This window comes from Urocitellus parryii, chromosome 2 (genome assembly GCF_045843805.1).
Source record: "Urocitellus parryii isolate mUroPar1 chromosome 2, mUroPar1.hap1, whole genome shotgun sequence".
NCBI lineage: Eukaryota > Metazoa > Chordata > Mammalia > Rodentia > Sciuridae > Urocitellus > Urocitellus parryii.
Window position 1 is genome coordinate 100,496,185 of NC_135532.1, and position 19,532 is coordinate 100,515,716.

Consider the following 19,532-nt stretch of genomic DNA (forward strand, 5'->3'; position numbering starts at 1 on the left):
CTTACCATCTATTCATTTTCTGGAGGAAGTAGGACGACAAAGCTAGGGGTCTACATGGCTTAAGAAAAGCAAGAATTAATTCCCTCCTCTGCGTAGCCAAGCGGATACAAGACCGGAGGGCCTGTCCTATATCTGTTGTCTGCATAACCCTGTAGGAGCCTGGGGCTCCAACTAGCAGCCCTTATTCTCAAGGGCGCGCTGGAGTCCACCCTCCAGCTCCCGACGTCCTACTGACGCTGCGCAGGCGCAAACTCCGCTGTGTCCCTGCCTTTTGCACATGCGTACTCAAGTGCGCTGCTCGGAGGCTCTACGGCAGAGCAAATATGGCGGCGGCAATGAGGGTGGCGGCGGCCGGAGCAAGGCTCAGCGTTATAGCTAGTGGTCTGCGCACTGCGATCCGCAGCCTCTGCAGCCAGCCTGTCTCCGTTAACGAGCGTATTGAAAACAAGCGCCGCGCCGCGCTGCTGGGAGGAGGCCAGCATCGCATCGATGCGCAGCATAAGCGAGTGAGTCCAGACAGCTGGCTGAGCGAGTCCCGCCCCTTTGCGGGCGACCTATCACAGCGCGCTCGACTCGTAGCGCCCGAGGCCTCCCAGCCAATCCGCGTCGTGCTGGGAGGGGCGCGGCGAGAACGTTTACCTGGAGAACCTGGCTTTTTTCGCCAGGCGGCGAGTAAAACCAGAATGATCCTCTGTGGGCTTTGTCACACGCTGCCATCTCCTTGGAATTTTAGACCGACTTGGATGGGCTCCAACCAGTTCACCACTTAACTATAAAGTTTTTGGGCAAAAGTTAGTCTGTAGTAATCAATTTACCTTAAATAGAAGATGGTAATAATCCTGCCCCCCCCCCATCTTATTGTTAATGTAGACATTGGGAAGCGACGACAGTCAATTAAAAAGATCTGCTTATTCTTCTCGTGCCCCGTGAAAGAGTGGTGGCAGGTTCATTCTTTATAGTAAAAACGGGAAAATCGAGGCGTGTGGGAAGGGAAGTAACTTGGTCACATTAGCCTGGCGTGGAGTGTTTGCGCGCTTGGGGAACTTGTGGCACAGAAGACCAGGTCAGCATCTTTAGGGTCATAGCATGGGTAGGGAGCAGGCAGCTTTTCTGGGGATGTGCAGGCTACTCTGGGACTGAGAGCTAAGGCATTGTCATCCTCCGCCCAGGTTTTGAGGGGAGAATCACAGTCGACCTTCAAGAGATCAGTTGTGTAGGTCATTTAGCCGAAGAAAGGCTGCTGTTTAGTCCAACCTCTGGAGAGGCCTGTCAGTGTTCCTGAACCCTCTTTCTGTCGGCCCTATTGCACAATTTCTTCCTGGAACATTTCTCTACCCCTTCCCAGGCAGATCCTGCTGTCGGTTAAGATGCAGCTTCCAGAGCTGTTTTCCTCTTGCCAAACTGATTTATTTAGTCAGGAGGCAGGCTTCCACCCGCAGTTAAACTATTTTTGGATTATTTCCATAGGGTAGATTTCCTAGAAATGGAATTAGTAGGTCAAAGGGTATGAATATTTAAAAAATTCTGTATATGTATATATTGCCAAATTGTTATCCCCCCAGACTTCTGCTTTACACAATAGTGTAAAGGATTGGCTGTTTGTTTTAATACACCCTTACTGGCTTTGGCTTCTTTTTTCCTAAGTGGGAAAAATAGCCAGTTTGAGATTTTTTTTTGGTGGGAGAAGTATGGTGGATCAGGATATTTGGCTTCAGTTGAGATTTTGGGAGACCAAGGAGTGGAGGCCCTTGGTAGAGTAATGACTTCAACCTCAACTCTAAGAAGCATTTTATTTTATTTAACTTCTCACATGAGCTCTTTAGCACTCTGCCCCATTTCCATTTTACTCAGCAACCCCCACCCTAACATACACACACACACACACACACACACACACACACACACACACACACACACACGCTGTGGTGTCCCTAAGCAGGGTTCCCAATGTAGGGTAGTAAGAGGAAAAGGAAAAGCCCATCTTGGAGGCAGGAGGAGAACCAGGAAGTTGTGTGCCCTTGGGGTGGAAGCCTGAGGATAGGAGGGAGGGGGTGAGCCTGGTGAACTCCTGTAGGCTTCCCTAGAAGGAGCCTCTAAACCTGAGAATATGGACTCTGACTTTCACTAAGGAGGCTTTGGTTTCCTGTCTTCTGCTTCTTCATTCTTCTTTTTTTTATATTTATTTTTATGTGTACACACTACATTTATTTTGTTTGTTTATTTTTATGTGGTGCTGAGGGTTGAACCCAGGACCTCGCACATGCTAGGTGAGCGCTCTACTACTGAGCCACAACCCTAGCCCCTTCTTTGTTCTTAAGGCCCCTTAGATCTCCACTGTTAATGGAATGAGTTATCTTGTTCCAGGGTCAGGTTCTCCCTACTCCTGTTTCTCTTCACCTTTTCCTCCTCCTCCTTCCTTATTTATCTTCTGCTGTCAGGTGGCTCCTACAGCACTCTATCTCTACCCTGCTTTCCTCATTGTTTGAAATAAAGACTATGAATAACACCTGTCTACCTTGGCTACTTCAGATGCAATGGGGGCTTTCATATCAACATAAAGGGGCAAACCCTGTCCTGGCCAATAGCCCTTACTTTGCTTATTGTTCTGGTCTGTGAGATGTCCCCCAAAAGCACATGTGTGAGACAATGCAAGAAAATTTACAAGTGAAATTATGGGTTATGAGAGCCTTAACCTAATCAGTCCATTAATCCCCTGATTGGGATTAACTGGGTGGTAACTAGGCAGGGGTAGGGTGTGGTTGGAGGGGATATGCCTTTGAAATATATATTTTGTCCCTGGAGAGTAGAGCTCAGGTGCGGAAGCACACGCTAGAGCTCTCTGCATCCTGGTGCCATGTTCTGGGCTGTATTCCTCCACGACACTCTTTTGCCATGATGTTCTGCCTCACCTTGAGTCCAGAGCAATGTAGTTGGCTACCTTGGACTGAGACTTCTGAAACCGTAATCCCCAAATAAACTTTTCCTCCTCTAAAATTGTTTTTTTCAGGTCTTTTGTTCACAGCAGCAAAAAAGCTGATTAGAACTCTAAGTCTGCAATAACATCAGTGAGTGATCTTTGTTGTGTTTTAGGGAAAGCTCACTGCCAGGGAGCGGATCAGTCTCTTGCTGGACCCTGGCAGCTTTGTTGAGAGCGATATGTTTGTGGAACACAGATGTGCAGATTTTGGAATGGCTGCTGATAAAAATAAGGTATCTATTCAAGTGGTGGTATGAATACCATAGGCTCTGCTGCTCTTCCCATTACAGCAATCAATCTCCAAAGCTTTTCTGGGAAGTCCTATGGAGAAGTACTGCTGGGGTCTCCAGGGTCTTCATCACCTTTCCCCTTGCAGATGGAATGTGAGTGAACTGCTAGCAACCTGTGCAAGTGGACTCGAGCCCATTTCCTAGGGCTTTGGTTGAGGATTCAGTTCTTGCTAGTATATGACAAATTTGTAAGGAGGGTCATGAGAATGTCTTTTAGCTATGTTATAGTCTGAGAACCATAATCTCAGCAGCTCAGGAGGCTCAGGCAGGAGGATCTCAAGTTCAAAGCCAGCCTCAGCAAAACTGAGGTGCTAAGCAACTCAGTGAGACCATGTCTCTAAATAAAACATACATCTGAATATCTTTCATGGATGCATAGAGTCATTTGGACTTGTTTTTTTTTTTTAAGAGAGAGAAGAGAGAGAGAATTTTTAAATATTTAATTTTTAGTTTTCAGTGGACACAACATCTTTTTTTTTTTTTTAATTTTTATGTGGTGCTGAGTCTACTGCACAAGTTGCTAGCAGCCCACTCACATTCCATCGAACCCAGCGCCCCGCGCATGCCAGGCAAGCGCATTACTGCTTGAGCTACATCCCCAGCCCTGGACTTAATTTTGATCCAGTTTTCTGAATATATGCTATTTGTGACCAAAGATTTATAAACTTGGCACCAAACCAACTGGCTCCATGTGGGCCACACTGATTACTGAGTTTCCATGCAAAATGGCAGGCTTGCTTTTTTTAAGGTTTGGGGTAGGAAGGTTTGGTTTGGAGAAGTTGCCATGTTTCTTTATGTATCCCTTGTTCTTCCCATGAGTATCTGGCAATGGTGGCCCTAGGGAGTCTCTTGATTATTTTGCCTTTTTTTTGGGGGGGTGGGTGGGGGATTAATATCCATGAAAGATATTCAGTTTTGTATTTTATTTAGACACAGGGTCTCAATGAGTTGTTAGCACCTCATTTTGGCTGAGACTAGCTTTAAACTCTCAACCCTCCTGCCTCAGCCTCCTGAGCTGCTGAGATTATAGGTGTGCGCCACTGCATCCGGCAGGTACTCAGTTTTCAGTGACCTCAAACATTCACTAGGGCCTTGTGCATGCACTAGGCAAGCACTCTACACCACAGCCCAATTATTTTGCTTGTAGGAAGGAAGATGAAGCCTAAGATTACAGTGTCCTTTACTCCTGTTGATGGAGCAGTAGCCTGGTACTTGCTGTTGCAGAGCCAGGGAAGAGGGGTGGGATTTCCTCACGTTCTTTGTTTAAAATTAATTTTAAGGAATTTTCTTGTTTGTCTTTCAGAAGGCATAGTTGCCAGATTCATTTAAAAGAAATACTGGAATTTTTTTTTTTAACCTTTGTTTTTCCATTTCTCTGGCAGTTTCCTGGCGACAGCGTGGTCACTGGCCGGGGCCGAATCAATGGAAGATTGGTTTATATCTTCAGTCAGGTATTTTATAACTCTTAACAGGCTGAGCTTTCCTGGGGGGGCAGAGCCAGAAACAAAATATATGAAACAAAGCTATATTGGGGAATGAGATCTTGCTTACAGTTTGGGGGTTTATTTTCTGTTTTTCATTTCACATGTCTGTGTTCTTAGGAGGAGTCCTGTATTTGCTTGGGGGAGGGGAGATCATAGGGCAGTAGGCTTGTATGAAGTTGTTCCATGAACCAGGAGTTTATTCCCCAAGAGAAATTCCTGTTGACAGCGTTGGGTGTGTGCTTAGAGGGCATCTGTGTCCTGGACAATGTGTATAGATCCAAGAGTGGCCCAGATACAACCTGGGCAAAGGGGCCTTGACTCTCAACCAGGGGACTCTTGAGATTTGGACTGCCATTGAAGTGCTTAAAGGATTTTGTCGGACTGCATAAGGACAGCTATAGTTTGGTCACATTGAGACTGTAGGAGAATGTCATAGGTGGGATAATGCCCTTGCCCAAGTTGTCCAATCTCAGGAACCTGTGGATGTGTTACCTTACATGACAAACAGGAAATAAGGTTGCTAATCAGCTGACCTTACAATTGGCCTTGGTTATCCAGGTGGGCCCAATATAATCACAAGAGTACTTGTAAATGGAAGAGTGAGGTCAGGGAAGAGGTCAGAGTGATGTGATGTGAGGATGTGTCCTCCTGTAGCTGGCTTTGAAGGTAAAGGGGAAGGAGTCCATGAGTGAAGGAATGGGGACTGTCTCTGTAAGCTAGAGAAGGTAAGAAAACAGATTTCCTTCTGGAGCCTCCCAAGGACTTGATCTTAGCCCAGTAAGGCCCATAGTGAGGCTCATGTAGGACTTCTAAGCTACAGAACTGTGAGATAATAAACTTGTGTTGCTTTGAGCTTAATTTTGTACAGCAGTAGAAGAAACTAACAGAATACCTAGAGGACTATTTTGAATTCAATTTTTTCCCCTCTACAGATGAAAATGTGTATATAGTTCTAAGTGTTTAGTTTCTTTCATAGACTTAGTTATGTAGCTTATCAAGGAAACTAAAATGTTTTCTGGGCTTGATATTAAACTGGGTATGTTTGGATAATTTTAAATTTATTGTATTTAGCGGTACTTACTTATTGAATTACTTTTTTTTTTTTTTTTTTGCAATGTGTATAAGCTGAGCAAAAACTCATATGGAAGGAACCATTGAAAAGATAAGCTAGAAGGGCTGGGGATGTGGCTCAAGCAGTAGCGCGCTCGCCTGGCATGCGTGCGGCCAGGGTTCGATCCTCAGCACCACATACAAACAAAGATGTTGTGTCCACTGAGAACTAAAAAATAAAAAAATAAAAAAGATAAGCTAGAACAAAGGAAGTTCTTGTGTTTTCTGGACATAGTGTTCTACCTACCTACTTGAGTAGATACAAAAATTCATCAAAATGATACTGTTGAGCCCATGGGTAAGTGGGAGTGAGGAGGATGCCTGAGACAGGTCCTGGCCCTGAAGAAGCAAATCAGTTTGTGGGTAGAATTGGACAGAGGACAGAGCAGGGTGAGGGAGCTTCCAGGCAAATGCTATGGACTCAAGATGAGAGAAGATCCTATCCAGGGTCATGGAAAGTTTCAGGGAAAATAGGGCATTTGAAATAGGCCCTGAAAGATAGTGAGGGAGGGATGAGACACCTTTTTTGTTGTGATCTCTAAGATGTTACTATATGTAGGTGCGTTTTCTGGGGTGTTTGTTTTTCTAGAGATGTAGTCTCAGTCTCTTGCCTGATAATTAGCTTTTGGTGTGTTGTTGGAGAAAGGCCTGGATTGGCACTTGCTCATTCAGTGTGCAGGTTCCTAATCTCACCCATGGTTGTGTGTCCAGATTTCTTTGGAGAAATAAGCCTTCCTCCTTTCAGGGTGAAGGGGACCATCTCATACAGACTTTCTTTCTTTCTTTCTTTTCTAATATGTATTTTTTTTTTGTTTTAGGTGGACACACAGTATCTTTATTTTATTTTTATGTGGTGCTGAGCCTCATGCATGCTAGCGGAGCACTTTACCACTGAGCCCCAGCCCCTCTCACACATACTTTCTATTAACCTCTTCTTCTTCTTTTTTAAATTTTATGGTTTTTGGACTTTTATTTTGTTTATTTATATGCAATGCCGAGAATCGAACCCAATGCCTCACACATGCTAGGCAAGCATTCTACCACTGAGCCACAACCTCAGCCCGCTATTAACCTCTTCTTTCAGCCCCATCCTCTCCCACCCCCATTTTCCTTGGTCACTCTCTGCAGATAGGTGGGCTTCCATTTCCTCCTATCAAGTCAGATATTTTTGTGCTTTCAGTTCCCCTGGGGTTGTTCAGACTCTGCTGTTGTCTCCTCATCTTTTCTTGTCCTCCTGGGCTGATTCTGTTTTTAGTTCCCCATGACCTTGGGGTTTGAGGAGGGAGGCCACGTATCCAGGAGCCTTTTACACGTGAAAGTCCACAAGCCAAGGAGGCAGCGAGGGCTCTGATTTCACTATTCCCCTCCTGACTTGTCAAAGCAGCACGTTTCCTAGAGATGGATTGCTTATTTGACACCCATGGAATCTGTTATTAGGGTTAATTCTGCATAAGCTATTTTCTCAAAACTGCATTTTTCCTAAAGTGAAGGTGAAGTCTTTTGCTCTTGACGATACATGAACTCCCTTTAAGGTATTTTATTTGCTCATTGATGGAGTATTCTATAAATTGGACTTTTTGTTTTTCTTTTTAATTTTTTTTCAACTTCTGAAATTCCTTTAAAAACACTTTTCTATCTGGATACAGTGCTACATGCCTATAATCCCAGTGTCTGGAGAGGCTGAGGCAGGATGATCACAAGTTCCAGGCCAGCTGGGGCAACTTAGAGCTTGTATCAAAATAAAACATAAAATGAGCTGGGGATACAGCTCAGTGGTAGTGCCCCTGGGTTCCATCCCCAGTAGCTCAAGCGTGCACACACACACACACACACACACACACACACACACCTTTCTGTGAGTTTTCTGTTTCTTTCTTCTGGGTCTTCATCTCTGGTCAGTTATATTTTACTTGTTGATTGAATTGTGCTTTCTTTTTAGGATTTTACAGTTTTTGGAGGCAGTCTATCAGGAGCACATGCCCAAAAGATATGCAAAGTAAGTTTTTAATATTGAAAATAAATCCAATATTTACATCAGTTTATAGTGCATATTGAGTATTTGGAGTATATTAGACATTGAGCTGGGTACTTGGCCTGGGGCAGAATTGTCAAGAGGTGGCATTGAACTGAAAGATTTCTTTCTTTCTTTTTTTTTTTGGTATTGGGAATTGAACCCAGGAACATTTTACCACTGAGCTACATTCCCAGCCCTTTTTTAAAAAATATTATTTTTAGTTGTAGATAGATAAATAGATAAAATACCTTTATTTTATATATTTATTTTTATGTGGTACTGAGGATCTAAACCAGAACCTCACATGGGCTAGGCAAGTACTCTATCACTGAGCTACAACCCCGCCCCCATTCCCAGCCCTTTTGAATTTTTAATTTTGAGACACAGTTTTGCTAAATTACTGAGGCTTGCCTTGAACTTGTGATCCTGAGTCACTGGGATTATAGTCCTGCACCACTGTGGGCAACCTGAAGGGATTCTTCATATTATTTTGTGACATGTATCTCTTTGATGGTTTGGTAAAGCCTAGGTGCTCATTTTTTAAAATTTAAAATATGTAAGATTACAAAGTATTAAAAAGTATTTGGGGCTGGGGTTGTGGCTCAGCAGTAGAGTGTTCACATGGCACATGCACAGCCCTGGGTTGATCCTCAGCACCACATAAAAATAAATTTAGAAAAAAGGTCTTATGTCCATCTATAACTAAAAAATAAATATGCAAATAAAATGTATTTAAAATATAAATGTATTAAAATATAAAATATATAATATAAACTATATAAAATATAAATGTATTAAAATCATATTTGTAATGCATCAAATAGGAAGATTTAGCAGTCGATCTAATAATTGGTATAATTCCATGATAGGCTTGAATGAAAATGACATTTTAGTTTATCTATAACAACTTGAACATAAAATATCTGACTTCCATTAATGACAAAGTGACATGTTTCTAAAACTATTGTGATTTGTTGCCTGTGTTCATAATTGAAGGAAATACTGAAGATTAATTTTTTTTTCTATCTAATTTCATAGACCACTGAGATATGTTCACCCCTTGGCGTTCTGAGGGCCCTTAATAAAGCACCTCAGGTCTAGGTGGGAGTCCAGGTGCTAAGAGGTGGAGAACAGGGCAAGAGCAGGGCCTGGTGGCTCTTGCCTGTAATAGAAGCTACTCAGTAGTCTGCAGGAGGATTTCAGGTTTGAGGCCAGCCTCAGCAATTTGGCAAGATCCTGTCTCAAAAAGGCCTGGGATGTAGCTCTCTGTAAGTTGTCCCAAATTCAATCCCTTGTACCAAAAAAAAAAAAAAAAAAAAAAAAAAAAAGGCTTAATGAGGACATGGCGCTGGAGGCCTCAGTCTGATCTCCAGCACTGGAAGATGCAAATAAAAACCTGTTAGAATTCAGATGCTTCAAGGAGGAATAAAAGTGTGGCCCATAATTGGAGAATTTTGGTATTAAAAGTTGAACTGACTATAACTGGGCAGAGCTTCCTTCTTTAATGGATCACTTGAGTTCTAGACATTGTCCTGTCCTACCTGAGTCCTGAGAACTTGGGGCAATCACTTAAATTTTAAACCTTCCTAACTTTCCTGTTTCTAGTGCCCGTGTTATAATGGATAAATGAGATAATGGAACTGAATGAGCTTTGTGAACCTGTCAAGGGATGTAGGGATGTTGTTCGTTATGCTGTCAGAGCTACTGACCCATGAGGAAAATCTGTCACGTTAGAAGTAAAAGCAGGCTTGATCTGGCCCCAGGTTAATAGATGGATCAGCATCTGCTTTCATGAAAATGCCACTTGGCCATTCTGTCCATCAGTTCTTTCATGGTGTTTCTGGGAATAAAACTGCTGAAAATTTACAGCTTAAGCCTCTTGTTCTAGAAGTAGCTGCCATGAGCTATCTTACTCCTTGATAATTGGGAGTGTTTTGGCTCTTGGGTATTTGGGGACTTTTATCAGCCTTTTAAATATCTGGTCCTTTGTCTTTCATTGAAGATACCCATTTGTCATGAGGAATGAAACCAGAGTTAATGCTTCCTGTCTGGAAAAGTACACTTAGAACATTTTCAAAAAACACTGAATGCTGATTTTGATAATAAGAGCAGTTGTCTCACAAGCTGTCTCTCTGCTGTCTCAGATCATGGACCAGGCCATAACAGTGGGGGCTCCAGTGATTGGGCTGAATGATTCTGGGGGAGCACGGATCCAAGAGGGAGTGGAGTCCTTGGCTGGATACGCAGACATCTTCCTGGTGAGAAAATACAGGATTTAGTTGTATAAGTCAAGTCCTGGTCAGAGCTTCCCTATCTTTCCCATTGTTCTCTGTCCCATTGTGTCTGTTCTGTGGCTCCTTCCTGTGTCACTGGGAATGGGAAGAAAGGTGGAGGAAAAGCAAGAGGGGATGGGAGAGTTTCCATTTTCTTGATAGAGGGCTACTCAAAGGGGAAAACTATTAGTTAAATGTCATTCGTAGGAGGAAAAAGCACTTGAGATAGGTGTGGTCTTTAATCTGGTGCAGTTTCTTTAGTTTTAATTTGTTCTCCGTGACCTAGATATTTTTAAAAACTGGCTTCATTAAGGTTATTATGTAAAAGCCAAAATATCTACCCAGTATAATCATAGAATTCAATGTTTTTTTAAAAAAATGTCTAGGGTTGTATAGCCATTACTATAATCTGGCTTTAGAATTTTTCCCTCACTTTAGAATTATCTTCCTGCCTGTTTACATCTGTCCCCCACCTGGGTCTTCAGAACTATTGTTCATGTTTCTGTGACTCCTTTCACTTAGGATCATGTTTTAAGAGGTTTATTCCATATTGTAATGTGCAGGAGTTCTTTGCTTTTTATTGCTGAGTTGAATTCTTCTATTGAATGTTTTCCACATTGTTTATACTCCAGCTGATGGACATGGGTTTTTGTACTCCTTGGCTTTCATGAACTGTGAACATTTGTGTAAAACTCTGGATTGTTTTCAGACCATTTCATTGAGGGAAGTACCTACAAGTGGGATTGTTGGGTTTTATTAGTTTATATGGAATTCTTAAAGAAATTGCCAAATTGTTTCTCAGAATGAAAATACAATTTTATGTTGCCATGAGCAGTGTATTAAAAGTTGCAGATTCTCCATATCCTTGCCAACACTTGATAATGTCAAGTGTTGATTTAAGCCAATTAAATGGTGTGCAGTGGTGTCTCAGTGTAGTTCTAATACCATTTCCCTGCTGACTAATCATGTTGAGTATCTTTTTAAAAAAGTGTTTTTATTAGTATCGATGGATATTTATTCATTTATTTATGTATTTATTTATTTGGTACTGAGTATTGAACCCAGTGCCTCACACATGCTAAGCAAGCGCTCTACCACTGAGCCACAACCCCAGCCCCATGTTGAGTATCTTTTAATGTACCTGTTAGTCATTTGGGAGTCTTCTTTTGCCCATTTTGTAATTGCAATTTTTTATTTTTTATTTTTTTGTACCAGGGTTTAAACCAGGGGTGCTTAACCACTGAGCCACATCCTAGCCCTTTTTATACTTTAGATACAGGGTCTCACTAAGTTGTTTAGGGCCTTGATAAGTTGCTGAGGCTGGCTTTGAACTCACAATCCTTCTGCCTCAGCCTCCCAAGCCACTGGGATTACAGGTGTGTGTCTGGCTTGTAATTGGAATTTTGATTTGTTAGGGTTCTTAATGTATTATGAATACAAGTCCTTTATCAGATACGATTTGTGTCTTGCTAACTTGCCCAGGCTGGCCTCAGACTCTTCATTCTCCTCCTTAGCCTCCCAAGTGCTTTTTAGTTTCTTAAAGATAGCTTTTAAAGTGAAAAGTTTTAAATTTTAAAGTTAAATTTATCAATATTTTCTTTTGTGACTTGTAAGAACAAAGTCATGAAGATTTTGCCCAATGTTTTCTTCATTGAGTTTTATAGATTTGGCTCATTTACATAAGGTATATGATGGCTTGTAATTTTTATAGATGATGTGACATAACATTCTAAATTCACTCTCAGGTACCACCATTTATAATTATTTTTCCCTCATTTGATTTTGTCTGACACTGGTCAAAAAATCAGTTTATCATAAATGTAAAGATTTCTTTCTGAATTCTTGATTCTTTCATCTGAATGCTCCTCCTTACTTGAGAGAAACAATGTCTTGATTACTATTGCTTGATAGAAGTTTTGAAGTTGGGTAAAATCTTCTAACTATGTTGTTCATAAAAATTGTTCTGGGACTGGGATTGTGGCTCAATAGTAGAGTGCTTGCCTAGCATGTGCAAGGCACTGGGTTTGATCCTCAGCACCACATAAAAATAAATAAATAAAATAAAGGTATTGTGTCTAACTCCACTAAAAAGATATTTAAAAAAAAATTGTTCTGGCTGTTCTAGAGCCCCCTCCATTTCCATGTGAATTTTTGGATCAGTTTTTAACTCTACAAAAATTCCTGATGAGATTTGGTAGGAATTGCATTGAGTCTAGGTCAATTTGGTGAGAATTTGCATCTTTACATATTGACTGGCCCACTCCATGTAGACAGAATGTTTTTCCATTTTAGTAGGTGGTCTTTAATTTTTCTCAGCAATATTTTGTAATGTGTAACATTCATGTCTTACAGTTCTTTTTTTTTGAGAATTAGGTGTTTTACTTTTTTTTTTTCCCCCCCTTACAGTGCTGGGATTGAACCCAGGGCCTTACCCATGCTCCACACCATTGAGTTATATCCCCAGCCCTTCTTTTCAGTATTTTATTTAGAGACAAGGTCTTGCCAAGTTGCTCCAGCTGGCCTGGAGTTATTTCATTTTGGATTAATTTTTGCAAGTATGTATAATTAAAATTGATTTTTATATTTTGATCTTATATCCTACAGCCTGGATAAACATGTTTATTAGCTTTTTCATTTTTGGTGCTGAGGATCAAACCCAGGGCCTTGTGCATGCTAAGCATGCACTCTACTAGTGGGCTAAGCCCCTATCACCTTAGCTCTAATATGTTTCTAATAGGAGTTGTATGTGCATATTCCTTAGGTTTTCCTATATACATGATTATGCCTTCTGCAAATAGAGATAGTCTTAATTTTTTCTAATCTGGCCTTCTTTTATTTCTTGCTCATTGTTCTGTCTAAAACCTGCTGTACACTGTTGAGTTGTGAGAGCAGACATTCTTGTTCCCAATCTTTGGGGGAAGCATTCATTTTCTCACCTTTAAGTATGATGCCACCTTTAAGTGGCACATGCCTGTAATCCCAGTGACTCAGGTGGCTGAAGCAGGAGGATGACGAGTTCAAAAGCCAGCCTCAGCAATGGCAAAGTGCTAAGCAAGTCAGACCCTGTCTCTAAATAAAATACAAAAAAGGGCTGGGGATGTGGCTCAGTGGTTCAATCCCTGGTCCCCCCCCCCAAATATATATATGATATTTACTATTGGTTTTGTTTTTAGTTATATATATATGTCCTTCCTTAGGTTGAGGAAGTTCTTTTCTACTTCGAATTTGTTGGGTGTTTTTATCATAAAGGGGTGTTTGATTTTGTGAGATGCTTTTTCTGCATCTGCAAGATAATTATGTAGCTTTTGTCCTTTCTTCAAATGATACTGTTTATTATTATGTTAATTGAGTTTTGAATGTTAAATTAACCTTTTATTCTTGTGATCAATCCCACTTGGTCATGGCGTGTAATCAATCAATTTTGTAAGGCGCTCGATTCTGTTTGCTAGTATGTTGATGAGTCCTTTTGAATTGATATTAATAGAAGATAAACCTGTCTACAGTTACGACATTTTCTTTTGGTTTTGGCATTTGACTAATTCTCACCTCATCAAAATAGAAGTGCTGCCTCTGTGCGGTAGGCTCACTGTGCACTGGTTACCAACTCGTCTGAGTAGACAAAACACTCATACACACAAGTTGCATGAAGTGGATTTATTACTTATGGTAGGCAGCAGAAGCCTAGGTTTTACTGAGACCCAGTCCCCAAGGAACAGGAAAGCTGCGTGGGTGGGATGGACCCTTCACTGCACGTACTCCACTTGCAAGAAAGCGGCCCCCCTGGGTTTTATACTCTGGCCATGTTTATGCTGGCTTAAAGTGTTTAGAAAAGCCTGTTTCTAGGGACTAGAACAGAACCTGGATATTCTGGGCAGTCCTTCCTTATTCCAGGATGTTGCATTTCCAGTACCTTCAACAGTTATTCCTAAGCATTACAAGTGAGAAAGTGGGGTGAACTGGGTTGGTCTGAGACTATCCTTAAACTGCCCTGCTGCCTCCTCTCCTGTTTGCTTAGAAGAACTTGTAAAGTATTGATGTGAATTTTTTTTCTTTTATAAATTTGGTTCTGGGGGCCAAATGCATGCTAACCACATGCTCTACCACTGAGCTACACCACCAACCTCTAATTCTTTAAATGTTTAGTGCAGTTCACCATTGAAGTCATCTGGGCCTTGACTTTTCTTTGTAGGTAGTTGTTGAGGTTATTATCCTTTGTTACAGGTTTACCAGATTTTCTACTTTTTCACTTAGCTTTAGTAGTGTTTGTCTTTCTAGGAATTAGTCCATTTCAGCTCAGTGATCTAATGTGTTGCCATACAGTGGTTGATATATTTTCTTGTAATTTTAATTCTATAGTGATGTGTCCTCTCATTTCTAACTTTAGTAACGTGGTTTTCTTTTCCTTCCTTTATTTTTGTCTATTTAAAGGTTTATCAATTTTGGTGAACTTTTCAATGGAACCAACCTTTTTTCTCTAGTCTCAATTTTATTTCTGCTCTGATTATTTCCTTCTTCCTGCTTGCTTTGAGTTCAGTTTGTTTTACTCTGTCTAGTTTCTTAAGGTAGAAGGCTAGGTTATTGATTGGTGATCTTTTCCTAATATGTATATTTATAGCTATTTCCTTATTAATCTTCTTTTTGTTCATTACTAGAGTTGGAGTGTTAGGTCTCAAACTATTATTATATGTCTATTTGTCTTTTCAGTTCTGTCAACTTTTACTTCAGGGCTCTTTTGGGTGCTATATATATTTTGAAAATTTTGCAAACCTTTATTTATGTAATACTGCAAAAAAAAAAACATGGTTTCTTTTCAAAAGTCTACAACAGAATGGACATCTGAACATAGTAATGGGAAGAACTAAGTGCTAAATTTAAGACAGAAGGTGCCTATTTTTTTTTTTGTAATTGTATTTTCTAGGCATATTGAACCTTTGTCAGTATGTAATATCTTTGTAAGCTTTTTGATTTAGAATTGCTTTGTCTGGCAATAATGTAGCCACCATGGCTTTTTTTTTGTTACCCTTTGCATAAGACATAAATTTTTTCCTTGTGTCTTTATATCTGAATTGGAGCTCTTATTTTTGTATTATCTCAAGTTTACATTAATGACTAGTAATATACTTTATTAAAGCTAGACTTAATTTTGCCAAAACCTTTATAGTTAGAGGAGTTTGAAGTTTAACTTTAATAAATTTTTTTATTTTTTATTTTTTTTAGTTTTTATACATGACACATAGAATATAGTTTGACATATCAAACATACATGGAGTATAACTTCCCATTTTTGTGGTTGTACATGATGTGGAGTTACACTGGTTGTGTATTCATATACGAACACCCTTCCCTTCATTCACCTTTGTCTAACCCAGTGAACTTCTGTGTGTGTGTGTGTCTCCTCTGGCTTATTGTGAGTTAGCATCCACATATCAGAGAGAACATTCTGCCTCTGGTGTTTTGGGACTGACTTATTTCACCTAGCATGATAGTCGCCAGTTCCATCCATTTACAAGCAAGTGGCATAATTTCATTCTTTTTTATCGCTGAGTAATACCACATTTTATTTATCCATTCATTTGTTGAAGGGCACCTAGGTTGGTTCCATAACTTAGCTATTGTGAATTGAGCTGCTGTAAACATTGATGTGGCCGAATCACTGTAGTGTGCTCATTTTAGTGTGCATATTAAAGTCCTTTGAGTATATGCCAAGGAGTGGGACAACTGGGTCAAATGGTGGTTCCATTCCAAGTTTTCTGAAAATCTTGAATGGGAGCTCTTGTAAACAACACATAGGTTGTTTTTTGAAACCCAGTCTGCCAATCTGTTTTTATTTATATATTGTTATATTTGTTCATTTATTTATTTTCTTTCCACATTTGTATTGGTACATTATAGTTGTACATGATGATAGGATTTGTTTTACATATTTGTACATGCACACAACAGGACAGTGTAATTTGGCCAATATAATTTCCAGCACTTCCCCCTTGCTTTCCACTCCGCACCCCGTGGTGGTCTCTTTCCTCTACTGACCTCCCTTTGATTTTTATTTTATTTTTTAGTTTGAATATCCATATATACTTTCACATGTATATTTCTATATATGTTTGTATACATTCAAATATATATATATATATATATATATATATATATATGAATATGAATATACCCTAACAGCAACCAAATTCCTGCTCATACATTTTCATATATAGTCAGTTACATAATCATAAACTATAACTAGAACAAATTGTAAACATTCATTTCAAAAGGAAAATAACTATTTTTTTATATCCATTTAAATATTTTCATGTATATTTTTATGTATGTAGTCATATTTGTATTTCTGTGTAAGGATAAAAATGTTTAATCCCTAAACTAACTGTTTTTCTATATTAGTCCTGTCAACTTTTGCTTACACCAGTACACCTTAGAGAAACCTCTATACATATAAAACATGACATTTTATAGGAATGTACTTATGTATTTGGGAATATAAGTTCATAAATTCACATCAAAACCCATAGATATTTTATATATGAACTCATTTCCAGAGGTATTACCCAGATTTTACACGTAATATAACAATATTGCTTACCTTAAAAATAAGACTCTAAAGTACAAGAAATAAAATCAAGAATTAAAAAATGAGATGGACTCAAACTAAAAAGCTTCTTCTCAGCAAAAGAAACAATCAATGAGGTGAAGAGAGAGCCTACATTTTGGGAGCAAATTTTTGCCACAAACATGTCCGATACAGCACTAATCTCCAGGATTTATAAAGAAGATGTACATTTGATCAACAAATATCTGAAAAATGTTCAACATCTCTAGTAATTAGAGAAATGCAAATCGAAACTAAGATTTCATCTCACGCTAGTCAGAATGACAGTTTTCAAGAATACAGACAACAATAAGTGTTGGCGAGGATGTGAGGAAAAAGGCACACTCATGTTGTTGGTGGGACTGCAAATTGGTGAAACCAATCTGGAAAGCAGTATGGAGATTCCCTGGAAAACTTGGACTGGACCGTCATTTGACCCAGCTATCCCACTCCAAGGTCTATACCCAAAGGACATAAAATCAGCATACTATAGTAACACAGACACATCAATGTTTATAGCAGCTCAGTTCACAGTAGCTAAACTGTGGAACCAACCTAGGAGCCCTTCAATAGATGAATGGATGAAGAAACTGCAGTATGTATACACAATGGAATGTTACTTAGCATCAAAAGAGAATAAAATTATGGCATTTGTAGGTAAATGGACGGAGTTGGAGAATACCTTGCAAAGTGAAGTAAGCCAATCCCCAAAACCCAAAGGCCGAATATACTCTTTGATAAGTGGATTCTGATCCATAATGGGGCAGGGCATTGGAAAAATGGAGGCCCTTTGGGCAAAGGGAAGGGAGGGGGAGGCGGTATGGGGGTAAGGAAGATGGTAGGATGAGATGGACATCATTACCCTAGGTACATGTATGACTGCACATGTGGTGGGACTCTGCATCGTGTATAGCCAGAGAAATGAAAAGTTGTGCTGCAATTGTGTACAATGAATCAAAATGCATTCTGTTGTGACAAATACCTAATTAGAATAAATACAGTAATTAAAAAAATCCATAGATAAAAGTATATATACATAAATATATTTAGTAGTATAAATATATATGTAGTATATACATTTTGATGTACAATACTACCTCTACATTCATATTTATATTCATATATATTGATATATATGTTCTAAGGTTAACCTGTCCTCTAAACCAAAGCTGTAACTCGGAACGAAATCTAACCCTACCCATAATCGTGAGCCTTTTAAACAACAATTATAAATATTACCAAATGTCTGTATATATGTTCACATATATATTCCATATATGTTTATATACATTTATATATATATATATATATATATATATATATATATATATATATGAATGTACTCTAATGGCAACCAAAATCCTACCCATAAAAAGTTTCATATATGTTTAGTTACATAAGCATATACCATATCTTTACTCTAACTAACTGTAAACATCCATCTCAAAAGAAAAACAGCTAGGGGCTGGGGTTGTGGCTCAATGGCAGAGCACTTGCTTCACACATGTGAGGCATTGGGTTTGATCCTCAGCACTGAATAAAAATAAACAAAATAAAGATATTGTGTCCATGTATAACTAAAAAAAATTAAAAGCAAGAAAACAAACATTGTTAAAGAGAAAAACAACTATATACAAATCCATATCCATTTAAATATTTTCATGTATATTTTTACAATTATATTCACATTTGTATTCATATATATGGATAAAAATGTTCAACTCTAGCATTATTGTGTTATGGTCTGTTTGATTCTTGAAGTTGAGAAGGGTTTGTTTTATGTACGTAGATGCTCCCGTTGTTTGGGCATAAATATTTATGATTATTATGTGTTGTTGATGTATAATTGCCTAAAGCAGTATGAATGGCCTTCTTTGTCCCTTCTGATTAAATTTGGCTTCAGGGCTGGGGTTGTGGCTCAGGGATAGAGCGCCTAGCACATGCAAGGCTCTGGGTTCGATCCTCAGCACCACATAAAAATAAGTAAATAAAGTAAAGGTATTGTGCCCAACTACAACTAAAAAAAATTATATATATATATATATATATATATATATTAAACAAACCAATAAATAAATAAATAAATTTGGCTTGAAGTCCACTTTATCTGATAGGAGGATAGAAACCCCTGCTTGTTTATGTGGTCCATGTGAGGGATGTTTTTTCCCATCCTTTCACCTTCAGTCTGTGGATGTCTTTGCCTATGAGGTGAGTCTCTTGGAGATAGCATATTGTTGAGTGTTGTTTTTTAATATAATTTGCCAGTTTGTCTTTTTTAAAAATATTTTTTAGTTGTCAGTGGATTTCCACCTCCCTCCTTATTTCTCTCTCTCTCTCTCTCTCTCTCTCTCTCTCTCTCTCTCATAATTGAACCCAGTGCCTCACACATGCTAGGCAAGCACACTTCCTCAGGCACAGCCCCAGTCTGTGTCTTTTGATTGATGAATTTAGGCCATTAATGTTCAAGGTTATTATTGAGATGTGATTTGTGTTCCTGGTCATTTTAGTTTATTTCTAGTTTTAAATTTGAATTAATTTCTCTTTGATTGACTATTTCTACAGTAAGTAGTTCCTCTCTTTGCTGGTTTTCACTTTTTCCATTTCATCTTCATGGAGTATTTTGTTGAGAATATTCTGAAGTACAGGCTTTCTGGTTCCAAAATTTTTAAATTTTTATCATGGAAGGTTTTTATTTCATCTTCAAATCTAAAACTTAATTTTGCTGGATATAGTATTCTTGGTTGGTATCCATTTTCTTTCAGAGCTTGGTATATGTTATTCCAGGA

The 19,532-nt window shown here is 39.1% G+C and overlaps 1 protein-coding gene across 1 annotated transcript in view; it reads left to right on the forward strand.

The window, feature by feature from the left end:
• The first annotated feature begins 295 nt into the window (after positions 1 to 295).
• Pccb (propionyl-CoA carboxylase subunit beta) overlaps positions 296 to 19,532 on the forward strand; it is a 60,700-nt gene continuing 41,463 nt past the window's right edge. The window contains exons 1-5 of the mRNA XM_026383826.2: positions 296 to 506; positions 3,091 to 3,210; positions 4,650 to 4,718; positions 7,801 to 7,857; positions 10,020 to 10,133. Of these exons, the coding sequence (XP_026239611.1) occupies positions 324 to 506; positions 3,091 to 3,210; positions 4,650 to 4,718; positions 7,801 to 7,857; positions 10,020 to 10,133 (543 nt within the window). The 5' untranslated portion in view covers positions 296 to 323. The remainder of the gene's footprint in view (positions 507 to 3,090; positions 3,211 to 4,649; positions 4,719 to 7,800; positions 7,858 to 10,019; positions 10,134 to 19,532) is intronic.